The sequence below is a fragment of the Panulirus ornatus genome, chromosome 53 (assembly GCF_036320965.1).
Source record: "Panulirus ornatus isolate Po-2019 chromosome 53, ASM3632096v1, whole genome shotgun sequence".
Classification (NCBI taxonomy): Eukaryota; Metazoa; Arthropoda; class Malacostraca; order Decapoda; family Palinuridae; genus Panulirus; species Panulirus ornatus.
In genome coordinates this window covers 14,103,724-14,121,451 of record NC_092276.1, presented here as the reverse complement: position 1 = coordinate 14,121,451, position 17,728 = coordinate 14,103,724, and the positions used below count along the sequence as shown (strand labels likewise).

Below are 17,728 nucleotides of genomic sequence, written 5' to 3'. Positions count from 1 at the left end.
TCTCTAGCTGTCATGTATAATGCACTGAAACCACAGCTAGTATATATATGTATATATATATATATATATATATATATATATATATATATATATATATATATATATATATATATATATATATTCCTACGAGTCCACGGGGAAAATGAAACACGAAAAATGTTTCATTTTCCCCGTGGACTCATACGAATATCTTGATCACGCGCAAAATTGTGATCCTTTCCAATATATATATATATATATATATATATATATATATATATATATATATCTTTTTCTTTCAAACTATTTGCCATTTCCCGCGTTAGCGAGGTAGCGTTAAGAACAGAGGACTGGGCCTTGGAGGGAATATCCTCACCTGGCCCCCTTCTCTGTTCCTTGTTTTGGAAAATCAAAAAAAAAAAAAAACGAGAGGGGAAGATTTCCAGCCCCCCGCTCCCTCCCCTTTTAGTCGCCTTCTACGACACGCAGGGAATACGTGGGAAGTATTCTTTCTCCCCTATCCCCAGGGATATACATATATATATATATATATATATATATATATATATATATATATATATATATATATATTTATATTTCTTTTCTTTTCTTTCAAACTATTCGCCATTTCCCGCATTAGCAAGGTAGCGTTAAGAACAGAGGAGTAGGCCTCTGAGGGAATATCCTCACCTGGCCCCCTTCTCTGTTCCTTCTTTTGGAAAATTAAAAAAAAGAAAAAAAAAAGAGGGGAGGATTTCCAGCCCCCCGCTTCCTCCCCTTTTAGTCGCCTTCTACGACACGCAGGGAATACGTGGGAAGTATTCTTTCTCCCCTATCCCCAGGGATAATGTTATATATAATGTTATATATATATATATATATATATATATATATATATATATATATATATATATATATATATATATATATAGCATAGGCCTACGGAAAAGGACTTATACACTCGTGGGACCACATCTCGTGATATAATAATTCATGTGACTGTTTGTGATTGTGTGCACTGGGGAGAAGTGTATCCCTGTGTCCTCACACTGTGTATGTATCAAGTCTCTACTCTCTTCAGTGTACTCAAACATACACATTCTCTGCTGAGCCAGGTATGTGTCACCTGCAAACAGCTGTTGCAACATTTCATATAGCTGGACGCTACTTTTGATATAATTTCATTTTGATGAGGCGCTCGAACGCAATCATTTTGCCTTCAACGTATACGGGAAGAAGTCCATCAATTTCCCCGTCGTTGCACGGTCATGTAACGTAGTGGTGTCCTTCACTTACCCTCATTATCATGTAAGTTTGATAAATAAACCCCGCGATCTTACAACGTGCTAACCCCAAGGTTCCAGGTATCACAGTGACGTCACGCGGTGTGATCTACTCAGAAACGTAAATGTTGCCGACGAACGTAACCTAGTTCATTTGCCGTCATTACTGGGAAAGTGGAAGTATCGAAAATGAGTTCTTTTTTATATATCATATTTCCATAATCTTACTGATACACTTTTCTTGTCGACGCGATGGCGCAACTCTCTCCCACGATTTCGCCGAAAATATCACAAGGCAACATCCTGTGCACGGTACAGTTGCCGCTTCGGTCCAGCGGCTTTCGAGGCGAACCACACCACCTCCACACGTCGTGCGAGGCTACAGTGTAGAGTAAGACGAGAACGAGTTAACAAGTCTGACCACACGTACTGCTGGGGTTCATACTGCAGCTGTTTATAATCATTTTGACCAGTTAGTCTTACTTTTATGGTCAACAGGGAAAGCAGAGGTCCAGCAGCGAACGCTGGTGTCTACAGAACTATGGGGAGTGTGTGGGTCGTGGTGCCTTGCCTGCTGGTGGTGTGTGTTCTGCCTAACTTAGCCTCGTCGCTGAAGGTGGTCTGCCCAATGTTTAGCAATGTTGTCTCTCTGCACAAGTATGAGAAAGTGTTATTCAACCCCACCGATGAAACTGCAGTGATTAAAATACGTTCAGAACCATGTAATTTGACTTACACTTACCTTGTGAACGTCAGTGAAGACTTGGGAAACAACACAGAGTTGAAGGATATCAGGGGTCAACAGTGGTACGAGATCAGCTACAGCATTGTCGGGGCGATGCTGCAGGTGAGGCTGGTGGGCAATACCACGATAAACATCAACCGAACTTGGGATCCCTTTCTCGTGTGTAACCTGACCAACGGGATCGAATTTAACTTCGATATCCTCACAATCCTCGGGGAAGAGTGCTCGAATGAACCCATATCCTTTCCAAGAGCCAGATATGAGCGTCTTCTCAGGTTTATCCCCAAACTATGAGGTAAGCCGTTACGACTACGGGGGTAATTACAGCAGACAACATATCATCTTCATACCAGTTGGTGCCATCCTCTTCGTGATCAGCGTGTGCTGCCGATGCTGGTATCGTCGCAAGAGGACTACGCAACCCGTCCGAACCATTACGGTCGTGAGGAGCATCCCACCGACGGACGAATGCAACACAGAGATTGACCTGGACCTTCCACCCGTATACTCGGAAATCCAGAACGAAATGCCACCTCCGTCTTACGCTGAAACACAGAAGCTCGCTATGCCGCCTGTCGAAGCATTACCCACTGAATTAACCCCCACTGCTGTGGAGGCTCTCCCAGTGGAGCAGGGCTGCGCGGAAGAAACAAGAGAAGAGTGTAACAAATACTTGCTCAGCTCGGAGCCACCTGGCGCAGAACCTGCTGCCGACTCTCGTCAGGATGAAAGCAACAGTTCCTCTACACTTCCCCGGATGCTCTCCTGTGGTAGGACCCTCCAAACCCAATTCTCCTTCAAACCTCTACACGAGGAAGAATGAGAACCTCCTCCAAGTCCACCACTCTCCGTATTTATGAAATGTAAGTAGGCGACGAAAAAAATGGTGCAGGCTTTAAATTACCGTTTTCTTTTTTTTAAGCTTTTGCCTACCTTATTGATATTAGTTAGGCAATGTGTTACTAGATCATTTACGAAAGATATGACCTTTAACCTCGACCAACAAATGTACTGAGAATATTTGTGAAGCACTAGTAACATAAGCTGGTGTGGTGGAGAACCACGCTCTAGCAGCTGCTTTTAGTATATGGTTTGTAAGATCATTGTGAACTTATGGTTACGATCCTCAATAGATGAACTGTAATTGACAGACTGACGCAAGGGGAAGGAACATTGCAACAGAGAACAACAGACCCATTACTGTTATTCTGTAGATGAAAAACTGTTCGAGCTGTTCCTTTTTGAAACATTTTCCGTTATGTATAATTCCCGTTTTCAGTTTACTTCTACAAGGTATTTTTTTTCTTAAGCTGCAATTTCTGTCATATATGGATAAATTATAGGTGGATCTGACTGGACAAAATTCCCGTTTATCAGTTAACTACTTCTACAAGGTATTTTATTTTCTTAAACTACAATTTCTGTCTTATATGGATAGATTATATAGGTGGATGTGACTGGACAAAATATTGACCGGGTAAGACGATCAAATCATAACTCGGGGTAACAATTTGAGGCAGAGGGCCTTAAGATTTTGCAACACTAATAATCATAGACCTTGTAGAATTAGGAAGGAACTCGTGCCTAACCTGCTCACCCATGTCAAATATTTGTAAGTAATGAAAAGCTGGTAATATGTCCTGATTATACTTGACTTAAATAATTAGATTTTGACGAAATTCTTAAGTAATATGTCTTGTCACTTAACAGCTTGCATGCCACCTGTTTCTTGAATGACTTATCTCTTTGATATTTGAGGTCCCACGATATATATGATCAACTCTCATTAAAGTTGGTGACTATATTCACAGTCAAGGTCCATGTTACGCTTGGATATACTGACATTAATCATTCGTTTCAATGTTCACTTCCCATTTGTATCATTCTAAAACTGATCAACTGGGTTACGAAACCCCCTCAGATAACTACAGAGAAATGGCGATCAACATAATATTTACAATATTCATCCATACTGTATATTCAACCCACATTTTCCCGATGTTCGCGGCGTACTGTTTGAATTTTTCCTGTCTTTCTTTTTCCCCAAGAAACATTTTTTCTCTTACTGAGGATGAATTAGTTACAGTAACGCATTTGCGTCATTATCCTCTGAAGCAGTGGCCCATGTATAGGTCAATTTACGATTTGCGTTTGCAGCAAATGTATATATATATATATAAATATATATATATATATATATATATATTTTTTTTTTTTTTTTTTCCATACTATTTGCCATTTCCCGCATTAGCGAGGTAGCGTTAAGAACAGAGAACTGGGCCTTAGAGGGAAATCCTCACCTGACCCCCTTCTCTGTTCCATCTTTTGGAAAATTAATAAAAACAAGAAAGGGGAGGATTTCCAGCCACCCGCTCCCTCCCCTTTTAGTCGCCTTCTACGACACGCAGGGAATACGTGGGAAGTATTTATTTATTTATACTATTCGCAGTTTCCCACGGTAGCGAGGTAGCGTTGAGAACAGAGGACTGAGCCTTTGAGGAATATCCTCACTTGGCCTCCTTCTCTGTTCCCTCTTTTGGAAACTTACAAATGAGAGGGGAGGATTTCCAGCCCCCCCCCCCCCCGCTCCCTCCCCTTTTAGTCGCCTTCTACGACACGCAGGGAATATGTGGGAATTATTCTTTCTCCCCTATCCCCAGGGATAATATATATATATATATATATATATATATATATATATATATATATATATATATATATATATATATATATATATATATATATATAATCATACAAACCTCCAACAGAAGGATCGAACCCGGGACCCCTGTGCCACAGGCGGGAATGTTACCGCTAGGTTATGGGCTTGGCTAATAGGAAATAGCTATTCGAATACTATGTACTCGAATACCCTTCCTCTCACGTTGGTGAGCAACGGGGTCTACACCGGTTATTTCCCAACGGGCGCACATAGCCAGCAGATAGCATTTTACCCAACCCAACCGTACAATGAGGATGTATGTGAATATGAACAAAGTGCATAGGAACGCGCACCTTTATAGAACATATTTATTTTCTATTAGCCAGTAGCAGTAGCGGTAGCATTCCCTCCTGTGGCACAGGTGTCCCGGGTTCGATCCTGGCTGTTTGAGGCTTGCGTGTTCTATGAAGGTGTGCGTTCCTATGCACTTGGTTCATATATATATATATATATATATATATATATATATATATATATATATATATATATATATATATATATATATATATATATATATATATATATATATCTATATGTATGTATACGTTGAAATGTATAGGTATGTATCTGTGCGTGTGTTGGCGTTTATATATATATATATATATATATATATATATATATATATATATATATATATATATATATATCTTTCTTTCTTTTCTTTCAAACTATTCGCCATTTCCCGCATTAGCGAGGTAGCGTTAAGAACAGAGGACTGGGCCTTGAGGGAATACCCTCACCTGGCCCAATTCTCTGTTCCTTCTTTTGGAAAATTAAAAAAAAAAAAAAACGAGAGGGGAGGATTTCCAGCCCCCCGCTCCCTCCCCTTTTAGTCGCCTTCTACGACACGCAGGGAGTACGTGGGAAGTATTCTTTCTCCCCTATCCCCAGGGATAATATATATATATATATATATATATATATATATATATATATATATATATATATATATATATATGTTTATGGATGGGGTTGTTAGGGAGGTGAATGCAAGAGTTTTGGAAAGAGGGGCAAGTATGAAGTCTGTTGGGGATGAGAGAGCTTGGGAAGTGAGTCAGTTGTTGTTCGCTGATGATACAGCGCTGGTGGCTGATTCATGTGAGAAACTGCAGAAGCTGGTGACTGAGTTTGGTAAAGTGTGTGAAAGAAGAAAGTTAAGAGTAAATGTGAATAAGAGCAAGGTTATTAGGTACAGTAGGGTTGAGGGTCAAGTCAATTGGGAGGTGAGTTTGAATGGAGAAAAACTGGAGGAAGTGAAGTGTTTTAGATATCTGGGAGTGGATCTGGCAGCGGATGGAACCATGGAAGCGGAAGTGGATCATAGGGTGGGGGAGGGGGCGAAAATTCTGGAGCCTTGAAGAATGTGTGGAAGTCGAGAACATTATCTCGGAAAGCAAAAATTGGTATGTTTGAAGGAATAGTGGTTCCAACAATGTTGTATGGTTGCGAGGCGTGGGCTATGGACAGAGTTGTGCGCAGGAGGATGGATGTGCTGGAAATGAGATGTTTGAGGACAATGTGTGGTGTGAGGTGGTTTGATCGAGTAAGTAACGTAAGGGTGAGAGAGATGTGTGGAAATAAAAAGAGCGTGGTTGAGAGAGCAGAAGAGGGTGTTTTGAAATGGTTTGGGCACATGGAGAGAATGAGTGAGGAAAGATTGACCAAGAGTATATATGTGTCGGAGGTGGAGGGAACGAGGAGAAGAGGGAGACCAAATTAGAGGTGGAAAGATGGAGTGAAAAAGATTTTGTGTGATCGGGGCCTGAACATGCAGGAGGGTGAAAGGAGGGCAAGGAATAGAGTGAATTGGAGCGATGTGGTATACCGGGGTTGACGTGCTGTCAGTGGATTGAATCAGGGCATGTGAAGCGTCTGGGGTAAACCATGGAAAGCTGTGTAGGTGTGTATATTTGCGTGTGTGGACGTATGTATATACATGTGTATGGGGGTGGGTTGGGCCATTTCTTTCGTCTGTTTCCTTGCGCTACCTCGCAAACGCGGGAGACAGCGACAAAGCAAAAAAAAAAATAAAAAAAAATATATATATATATATATATATATATATATATATATATATATATATATATTTTTTTCTTTTTTTTTCTTTCTTTTAGACTATTCGCCATTTCCCGCGTTAGCGAGGTAGCGCTAAGAACAGAGGACTGGACCTTTTTTTAGAATATCCTCACCTGGCCCCACTCTGTTCCTTCACTTGGAAAATTAAAAAAAAACGAGAGGGGAGGATTTCCAGCCCCCCGCTACCTCCCCTTTTAGTCGCCTTCTACGACACGCAGTGAATACGTGGGAAGTATTCTTACTCCCGTATTCCCAGGGATAATATATATATATATATATATATATATATATATATATATATATATATATATATATATATATATATGTGTGTGTGTGTGTGTGTGTGTGTGTGTGTGTGTGTGTGTGGGTGGGATGGGCCATTCTTTCGTCTGCTTCCTTGCGCTACCTGGCTAACGGGGGAGACAGCGACAAAGTATGATATATATATATATATATATATATATATATATATATATATATATATATATATATATATATATATATATTTTTTTTTTTTTTTTTTTTTCACACTATTTGCCATTTCCCGCGTTAGCGAGGTAGCGTTAAGAACAGAGAACTGGGCCTTAGAGGGAATATCCTCACCTGGCCCCCTTCTCTGTTCCTTCTTTTGGAAAATTAAAAAAAAACAAGAAAGGGGAGGATTTCCAGCTACCCGCTCCCTCCCCTTTTAGTCGCCTTCTACGACACGCAGGGAATACGTGGGAAGTATTCTTTCTCCCCTATCCCCAGGGATATATATATATATATATATATATATATATATATATATATATATATATATATATATATATATATATATATATATATTTTTTTTTTTTTTTTCATTTTATACTTTGTCGCTGTCTCCCGCGTTTGCGAGGTAGCGCAAAGAAACAGACGAAAGAAATGGCCCAACCCCCCCCCCATACACATGTATATACATACGTCCACACACGCAAATATACATACCTACACAGCTTTCCATGGTTTACCCCAGACGCTTCACATGCCCTGATTCAATCCACTGACAGCACGTCAACCCCGGTATACCACATCGCTCCAATTCACTCCATTCCCTGCCCTCCTTTCACCCTCCTGCATGTTCAGGCCCCGATCATATCGCCTCTAGCTATATGTTATGGTGTACGCGTATAATTATGCTGTTGGTGAACAAATGATTCTTTTAATTATATTTTGATATACAGTTTGACTACGTTTCAGAGGATATATTTCTCTTACATAGACATGTTCTAAAATAGGGTTCACGGGAAGAGCTTCCCCTTCATGTATATCTTTCATGATTGCTTTGCATAAATGTAGCAATGAAATCTGTCGTGTAAATCATTTCCATGAGTAGATAAATGATTCTTTTCTTTATATATTCACACAAACAGCAGCAGCAACAACAACACAAGACCAATTTTAAACGCGCATCAAAATTCAGAGTTCCCCGTCACCTTGTGTGGCGGGGTTGCCTACATACTGCATTTCTACCCTCGTGGTGGTGGGCGGGGCGTGGTGGTGGAGGGCGGGGCGTGGTGGAGGGTGGTCATGGTGGGGTTGGTGTGGGGAAGTCCGGATTGCTCAAGCTTTCCATGTGCTACCGTCACCCTGACGCAGGCAGGTCAGTGGGATGGCAGGAGGAAGCAATGTAGAACCATTTCTCATTCGTGGGTGACACACGAACTGACAGAGAGGACGCGTTATCCATCATACCACACACCAAACATCTTGCACGGAACTATTACATTACAGGATACACAATGTCAAAAAATTCCCATTATCAAAATTATCATTATCAAAATTATCATTATGAAAATTCTTATTATGAAAATTCTCATTATCAAAATTCTCATTATCAAAATTCTCATTATCAAAATCATTTTTTTTGTTTCACATTCTTAAGTTCATATTATACTAAAGTAATTGGTAGTTAATAGTTTCTGTATGGCAAAGACCGACATGGTTTTAGGGAATTACTTTGAAAAGTATATTTTGACAATATGGGGGAAATTATATTACACGAATGGCGAAAATGTGGATAGTGGGTTCAATACGTTTGGTTTAAGTTTGCGTAAAATACGCATTCAAGAAAACCATTGAACAATGAGTAGTTTCGGGGCCTGATATTATATTTTTTTTACGTTTTGATTTTTTAAGGTTCATAAATTTGAATAAATTCTTTTCTTAAACCTCTGTTCATCAAATAGGCACAAATCTGTCGAATTTCCACTGATAATATTCCTGTTAATAATGATGATGATAATGATAATGATGATAATTAAATCCTCCCCTCTCGTTTTAAATTTTCAAAAAGAAGGAGCAGAGAAGGGGGCCAAGTGAGGATATTCCCTCTAAGGCTCAGTCCTCTGTTCTTAACGCTACCTTGCTAGCGTGGGAAATGGCGAATATATATATATATATATATATATATATATATATATATATATATATATATATATATATATATATATATATATATCCTTCTAAAGCAATGAAGGAAAAGAATAGCCAAGTAAAGCTCTCTCTCTCTCTCTCTCTCTCTCTCTCTCTCTCTCTCTCTCTCTCTCTCTCTCTCTCTCTCTCTCTCTCTCTCTCTCTCTCTCTCTCTCGGCAATACGCCAGACGGAAAAAAACAGGTCAAAGATACAAGGAAAGAATTATTACGTGTGCCTTAAAATTTTGCTTTAGGAAAAAAACATAAGTTGGACTAAACCTGATTATGTCGTCACCAGCGACTTCCCGTCAGCCAGGAACCAAGAAGGAGAAGAAGGAGGAGGAGGTGGTAGTGATAGTGGAGGTGTTTTACATATAGCCATTCAAGGATTTAAGGAAGGTGGCTTTTTTTTCTCTCTTTTTTTCCTAGCCAAACAAGGATTGGAAGGTTAAAGTTTCTAGTCCATATGAGTTCACTAGGAATCAAGGGGAAAGGGTTATTTTTTTTTCAACTGATTGATCAACAAAGGAAGCTGTCGGAATCTGTCCATTCTTACTGATTGATCAATCAGGAAGTCCCCAGTCTGTGTTCATACACACCACAACCTTTGTTGTGGAAGCTGGCGATCCAGGCATCCAGCTGGAATGATACAGTTTTCATCGCTAGAGAGAAAAAAAACATATGACGAACACTTTCAGTTCTTGTTTATATGTATTTGCAAGTTCTCACACTTCACACACCTCTGCCTCGCACTTAATTATTCCGCTAATAATTATTTATCATCCCCTCTCCACACGGCCATAGAACCTTGCTCGCTCAATAAAAAAAGAAATAATACTTGAACGATCATTTAGAAAGGTAGAATCAGGGGAAAAAAAATGAAAATTACCCAGCCATCTTAAACTTCCTGTTGAAGGATCTTTCTTGACAGTCGTACCTGGACGCTAACCTTGTCCTCTGGTGATGGTGTCCAGGTGGACTTTTGATCATTGTGTTAATATTCACATCAAGCCAGGAAGTTGAGAGCACACATAATTACACTGAGAATTGTTAAGCTATAGACAAGATTATACGAGCGGGTGACGGGAGAAAAGAAGAACACTTACCCTCACCCACGTATTTCCCTGCGTGTCGTACGGGGCGACTAAAAGGTGGAGGGAGCGGCAGGGCGACTAAAAGGTGGAGGGAGCGAGGGGGCTGGAAATCCTCCCCTCCTGTATTTAATGTTCCAAAAGACGGAACAGAGAAGGGGGGCCAAGTGAGGATATACCCTCTAAGGCTCAGTCCTCTGTTTTGAACGCTACCTTGCTAACGCGGGAAATGGCGAATATGTATGAAATAAACTGATATAAAGGGCGAATATGTATGTATGTATTTATGTATATATGTATGTATGTATGTGTGTATGTATGTATATACGTATGGTAGGCGTGAAAGTGAGTCTGGTTGGTGCAAGATGGTGTACTTGGTAAATGTTACATAAATGGTACATACGACAAGCGGGACCCGCTGGTACAGTTGGTGCATGGGAGAGATAATAGCCTAGACAGATGGTGCATGGTAGAGAGCCTAGACAGATGGTGTATGGTAGAGATAATAGCCTAGACAGTTGGTCCGTGGTAGATAATAGCCTACACAGATGGTGCATGGTAGAGATGATACCCTTGACAGATGGTGCATGGTAGAGACCATAGCCTAGACAGATGGTGCATGGTAGAGATAATTGCCTAGACAGATGGTACATGGTAGAAATATTAGCCTAGGCAGATGGTGCATTGTAGAGGAGATAGTACCCTAGACAGATGGTGCATGGTAGAGATAATAGCTTAGACATGGTACATGGAAGAGGTAACAGCCTAGACAGATGGTGCATGGTAGATATAATAGCCTAGACAGATGGTGCATGGTAAAATGATAGCCTTGACAGATGGTGCATGGTAGAAAAGATAATATCCTAGGCAGATGGTGCATGGTAGAGATGATAGCCTAGACAGATGGTGCATGGTAGAGGTAATAGCCTAGACAGATGGTGCATGGTAGAGATAACACCCTGGACAGATGGTGCATGGTAGAGGTAACAGCTTAGACAGATGATGCATGGTAGAGATAATAGCCTAGACAGATGGTGCATGGTAGAGATAATAGCCTAGACAGATGGTGCATGGTAGAGATAATAACCTAGACATACCCTCCAAGGCTCACTCTTCTGTTCTTAACGCTATATATATATATATATATATATATATATATATATATATATATATATATATATATATATATATATATATTATCCCTGGGGATAGGGGATTAAGAATACTTCCCACGTATTCCCTGCGTGTCGTAGAAGGCGACTAAAAGGGGAGGGAGCGGGGGGCTGGAAATCCTCCCCTCTCGTTTTTTTTTTTTTCTAATTTTCCAAAAGAAGGAACAGAGGGGGCCGGGTGAGGATATTCCAAAAAAGGCCCAGTCCTCTGTTCTTAACGCTACCTCGCCAACGCGGGAAATGGCAAATAGTTTAAAAGAAAGAAATATATATATATATATATATATATATATATATATATATATATATATATATATATATATATATATATATATATATATATATATATATATATATATATATATATATATATATATATATATATATATCCTCTCTGTCAATCTTTCCTCACTCATTCTCTCCATGTGCCCAAACCATTTCAACACACCCTCTTCTGCTCTCTCAACCACACTCTTTTTATTACCACACATCTCTCTTACCCTTTCATAACTTACTCGATCAAACCACCTCACACCACATATTGTCCTCAAACATCTCATTTCCAGCACATCCACCCTCCTGCGCACAACTCCAGCTATAGCCCACGCCTCGCAACCATATCTATAGGAGTTGACATCATCTATAATCTATCGCCAAGGTCACATATTACTGTCATACAGGCACTTCATCAGTTCCTCTGAGAATGAATATTTAAGATATAAAAATTTCTCTCCTAAAATTACGGAAGACAGACTGTCTTCTGGCAAATATTAGAATATCACTGAAATATTTGGGTAAGGTAATATTCAGCCAAACTGTTCACATCCAGCGAAGGTCAAAACAAGAATATACTTCTCAGGTTTAGTGAAGGTTAGAGTTAAAAGAGAATGTCCAGAGGAGGAGCAGGACAGCTAACTTGATACGAAAATTAAGTGTTGAGTTATAGGGAAACGCTGTAGGACTTCCAATAAACAATAAACAATAAACACAACAACCAGACGTAACAATAAACACAACAACCAGACGTAACAATAAACACAACAACCAGACGTAACAATAAACACAACAACCAGACGTAACAATAAACACAACAACTAGACGTAACAATAAACACAACAACCAGACGTAACAATAAACACAACAACCAGACGTAACAATAAACACAACAACCAGACGTAACAATAAACACAACAACCAGACGTAACAATAAACACAACAACCAGACGTAACGATAAACACAACAACCAGACGTAACAATAAACACAACAACCAGACGTAACAATAAACACAACAACCAGACGTAACAATAAACACAACAACCAGACGTAACGATAAATTAATTAAAGAACTTATCATATAAAGAAGTACTTATAGATTATAAGAGTCATCATGAATGGAGTGAATTGATAATGTCTGGAATAAATTGTAATGCAGAGAATGTTCGAGAAAAAAATTACAGACGTTCATATACACACACGTATAGCCATTAAAGCTGCAGACACAGATGTTCTATTTACATCCACTATAAATCCGATATACTACACACACACACACACACACACACACATACCGCCACGTCTTCATATAATTTAGTGAAATTACGTAAGGTAAAAGTTTTCCTATATTGTTGGTGAACATCGCTCAACGTAATGCGTTACGCTCAACGTTGTCGTTAATTCAAATCACTGTTTTAACAAGGGATCCTAACCAAAAACATTGCTTATATCTAACATGAATTAAAAAAAAATCCCTATTTCGGTAATTCATAATTGTTAGATTATATCACCCATTAAACAATTTCGGTAATTTATAATTCGTTAAATTTAATCGCCCCTTTCAACAATTTCGGTAATTTATAATTTTTTGAATTAAATCATTCTTTAAACAAGCGATCCTAGTCAAAGAATTGCTTACATCGAACATGAAAATAAATAAATAAAAAATTCTCTCCATTTCGGTGATTTTTCGGTAATTTCTAGTGACGTCACTGGTTTTCCCAGGAGAGGTTGGGCGGCCTGGGATCGTCCATCCTCCGTCCTGGAAACACCATCGATTGAAACCGCTGTGCTCTACCCCCCCATCTCTTTCCAGGAAAACCTTCGTTAACTGTAAAACGCTCACTGCGTCACCTCCAGCTTGGAGCCACCGACTTGGCCAGGTCATTAAAGCCGCCAAATTTATGACCACCACACGAACAAATTGTTGATCGCAAGGAAAAGGTAGTCAAAATGATATTATGATGACCCTAAACGCCCCGCATTCCGCTGTGTATACTAACCCTTGCCAGTGTGCTTTCATCTTGCCTTCCCGCCATTGGTTCAGGAACCGATGACGTCATCTCTATATACTAGCCCTTGCCAGTGTGCTTTCATCTTGCCTTCCCGCCATTGGTTCAGGACCCGATGACGTCATTTCCCTTGATATGGGGGGGGGAATCCTGGAATAGGTGGGAGGTGGGGGGAGGGGAGAGGGGGTGTTAACACGTGCTTACCACGTGGCATATTATGGTGGTGGTGAAATTATTTTGAAAATACAATTGAAAGAAGTTTGAATATGAAGTTTGACTATGAAACTGGATTAGGTTAACTGTGGTTAGGTGTGATGGTGTATAGATGGGAAGTCTGCAAGTCTTGCAAAATATGTACATGTTATGTATATAATGTTACACATATGAATATGTGACATACATACCCTACAAAACACCTCATGTGTAGCTTACTGATTGTATGTATTTTGCTTGAGTACCTACATAGACTAACAACACACAACCCTTTCCTACATATCTCGTGAAACACACACACACACACACACACACACACACACACACACACATATATATATATATATATATATATATATATATATATATATATATATTCCATACTCCATTTTATTCGCCATTTCCCGCATTAGCGAGGTAGCGTTAAGAACAGAGGACTGGGCTTTTGAGGGAATATCCTCACCTGGCCCCCTTCTCTGTTCCGTCTTTTGGAAAATTAAAAAAAAATGAGAGGGGAGGATTTCCAGCCCCCTGCTCCCTCCCTTTTAGTCGCCTTCTACGACACGCAGGGAATACGTGGGAAGTATTCTTTCTCCCCATCTCCAGGGATAATATATATATATATATATATATATATATATATATATATATATATATATATATATATATATATGAGAGAGAGAGAGAGAGAGAGAGAGAGAGAGAGAGAGAGAGAGAGAGAGAGAGAGAGAGAGAGAGAGAGAGAGATCGTGACAAAAATGTACAGAGCGAGACGGGTCCGGGAGTGGTGGAGTCTGGCAATGATGATGGCGCCGGTGATTCAGCCGCCGTTAAGGGTGGACACACAGCTGGACTAAGGCGGCGACACCACCCTTACGTAAGAGGGATTTCTCTCTCTCTCTCTCTGGCCCCGGGAGCCGAGGGGGTTTCTTTGGAAACTTTCTTACTCATCTTTTTCGGTGAAAGGTTCCCGTTTTCCATGAAACCTTTTCCATCATTATGGATCAAAGCCACAAATGACATTAATTACTTTCAACGTTATCATGTGTATTTTATTCTAGCAGTTTCTTTTCCTATTATGAAAATGGTTAGTCAGTTCTTAAATTGATATGTTATCTTTTCCCTCTCTGTCCCAGATGTGTGGTTATGAGCGAACGAAATCCCTTCACAATACCAGAACACAAGATGGACTACAGCTGGGATTACAGGAAGGCCTACAGCATTGGTTAATACAGCATTACAAGAATGATCTATACAGGATGGCAGCCAAGCCCCAACTTGGCGAGCTGTGCATTACAGTTCGTGTTAGGTTAGGTTGCACCCAGCCATAACCTCGCTCTGGTTAGGTTGGTTGGTTGGTCACAGAAGGACCTGAAGTGTGGACCCTCACTGCTATAAACATGGTTTGGACAGACGGGTGTCATACAGCTCTGGGTCAAACCCATGATACATGTATCTCTACTGTTAGGTTTTCCCGTCTGTTTTCCTGTTATAAAGTTATCAACTACTCACAATGATCGCCACAAAGTTAGTAGTTTTATCTCTATTATTTCACACAGGAAATTAGTAGTTTACATAATTTATCCTGCCACTGTGCGATTACGAACTGATTTCGAACAAAATTCAGATGGGATCTAATTATTAATATCATAAGTACAATATGTTATGAAAATATGAATGTTATGTCTACAATATATCGTGAAAATATATTATTAATGTTATAAGTATGTAATATATTATGAAAATATAATGATTTTTGTTTGTAGATGACGCCAAGGCTTGATGAATGACATGTATTGATATAGTATGTTGGGCTTTACGTAAAGATGTGATTTGAAACAGAAAGTGAACTTCTAAGCTACGGGATGTGTTGCCATAGTGTCAGATTTGTGTTGTAAACTCTGATGTTGTCCCACTGTGTGTTGCCGTAGCCAGAATGCCTTTGTATTATAGTGAAATGAACGCATGTCTTTGACACATTCTTGTATTCCTTTTAACTGATAAATTTTCAAATTTTGTACGTATAGTATTTATGATTAATGTTAGTTGTTACAAGGGGGTCCCGGGTTCGAGCCTGGCTATTAAAGGTTTGTATGTTGTATGGAAGTGCGCGTTCATATACAATATATATATATATATAATTTTCCAAGAGAAGGAACAGAGAAGGGGGCCAGGTGAGGATATTCCCTCAAAGGCCCAGTCCTCTGTTCTTAACGCTACCTCGCTAATGCGGGAAATGGCGAATAGTATGAAAAAGAAATATATATATATATATATATATATATATATATATATATATATATATATATATATATATATATATATCGTGTCTGTTTGTATATATGTGTGATCACAGTTGTAAATGTCTGGGTGAGTGAAGAGAACCAGCTCAATGTTGAAATGTATCGGTAGTTTTTCATTTTCATGTGTAAGTATAATGTAATGATACATTTTGTATATTTTCTAACAATAATATAGTTGTGAACGTCTGTGCTGTGATACTAATCTGTATATGACAGGATTTTGTAGAAAAGGCGATATGAGGCAGCTAAGGTATAACGATTGAATGTAATATGTCATGTTTATCTCTTCATTGGCAAACCAAAGATGTTAACCCAAGCATAAGACTAATTAAATATTTTACTGCGTATATGATTGTCGTGGAGATGCATTAACTTCTAAACATTTTTTTTATGTATAAACATTAATGCTTGGTAGTCATATATATATATATATATATATATATATATATATATATATATATATATATATATATATATATATATATATATATATACCTTCCGTAAGTTCTTATAGATATGTAACCGTTACATTAGATTACATTCATAAAAAACAATTATCCTGTTCAAAACATTCCACTTCTGGTGCATATAAAATTACAGCCAATTGTTTCGTATTTTCTTTACCAGTCTTGAGCAATCTCCTCAGAAACAAACACTAATGTTCAGGCAATATAGACGTTTTGTCGCAACAGAGAAAATGAAGTGAACGAACTACAGAAAACCAACTCCAGCGGAGGTAAACTAACACTAACTGTTGACACTCCTGCTTGTGCACAAGACCACACCGGGTACATGACTATGCTGATATATATATATATATATATATATATATATATATATATATATATATATATATATATATATATATATATATATATTCGAAGAACCACACCAAGGTGAGTCTAACATTCTCCTAGCCGGGTGTTCCACAGCCTCTTGAGAACAGGTCATGCTCCTAGTATATATATATATATATATATATATATATATATATATATATATATATATATATATATATATGTGTGTGTGTGTGTGTGTGTGTGTGTGTGTGTGTGTGTGTGTGTGTGTGTTTTAGCGCCATGAGACAACGCTGGGCAAGTACACAAATAGTGCCATGGGAATGGTCGCAGTGTAAATTTACCGATGCGACTCCTTAGAAAATGGGGGTACAGGAGCACCACCGGCCTGACATGTGTAAGTATAGACAAGATGCTCATGTGATGCCATGCTCTCCGATAATTTACCAGTTTTATCATACTTGCTCGCCGTTTCCCGCCATCAATTTACGAAGGGACGGAGAAGGTCCTTACTTGATCTCGCCTAGTCTTTAGCTGTCATGTATAGTGCAGTGAACTCACGAGCCCACATTCCACAGGCTAAACCCCCCCAAAATATCTTCTTCCTTAGTTTACCCGTGATC

At 39.0% G+C, this 17,728-nt stretch overlaps 2 protein-coding genes across 2 annotated transcripts in view; one reads left to right on the top strand and one right to left on the bottom strand.

The window, feature by feature from the left end:
- LOC139765259 (uncharacterized) overlaps positions 1-17,728 on the bottom strand; it is a 147,034-nt gene that overhangs the window by 119,707 nt on the left and 9,599 nt on the right. The gene's annotated exons all lie outside the window — the stretch shown is intronic.
- LOC139765248 (uncharacterized) lies at positions 1,644-16,912 on the top strand. The gene is made up of 2 exons (XM_071692585.1): positions 1,644-2,870; positions 15,142-16,912. Exon 1 carries the CDS (start codon positions 2,237-2,239, stop codon positions 2,828-2,830), a length of 594 nt encoding a protein of 197 aa, XP_071548686.1. The 5' UTR covers positions 1,644-2,236; the 3' UTR covers positions 2,831-2,870; positions 15,142-16,912.

Excerpts from the sequence above, each read along its gene's own strand:
- LOC139765248 (XM_071692585.1), top strand. The coding sequence starts at position 2,237 with ATGAACCCATATCCTTTCCAAGAGCCAGATATGAGCGTCTTCTCAGGT.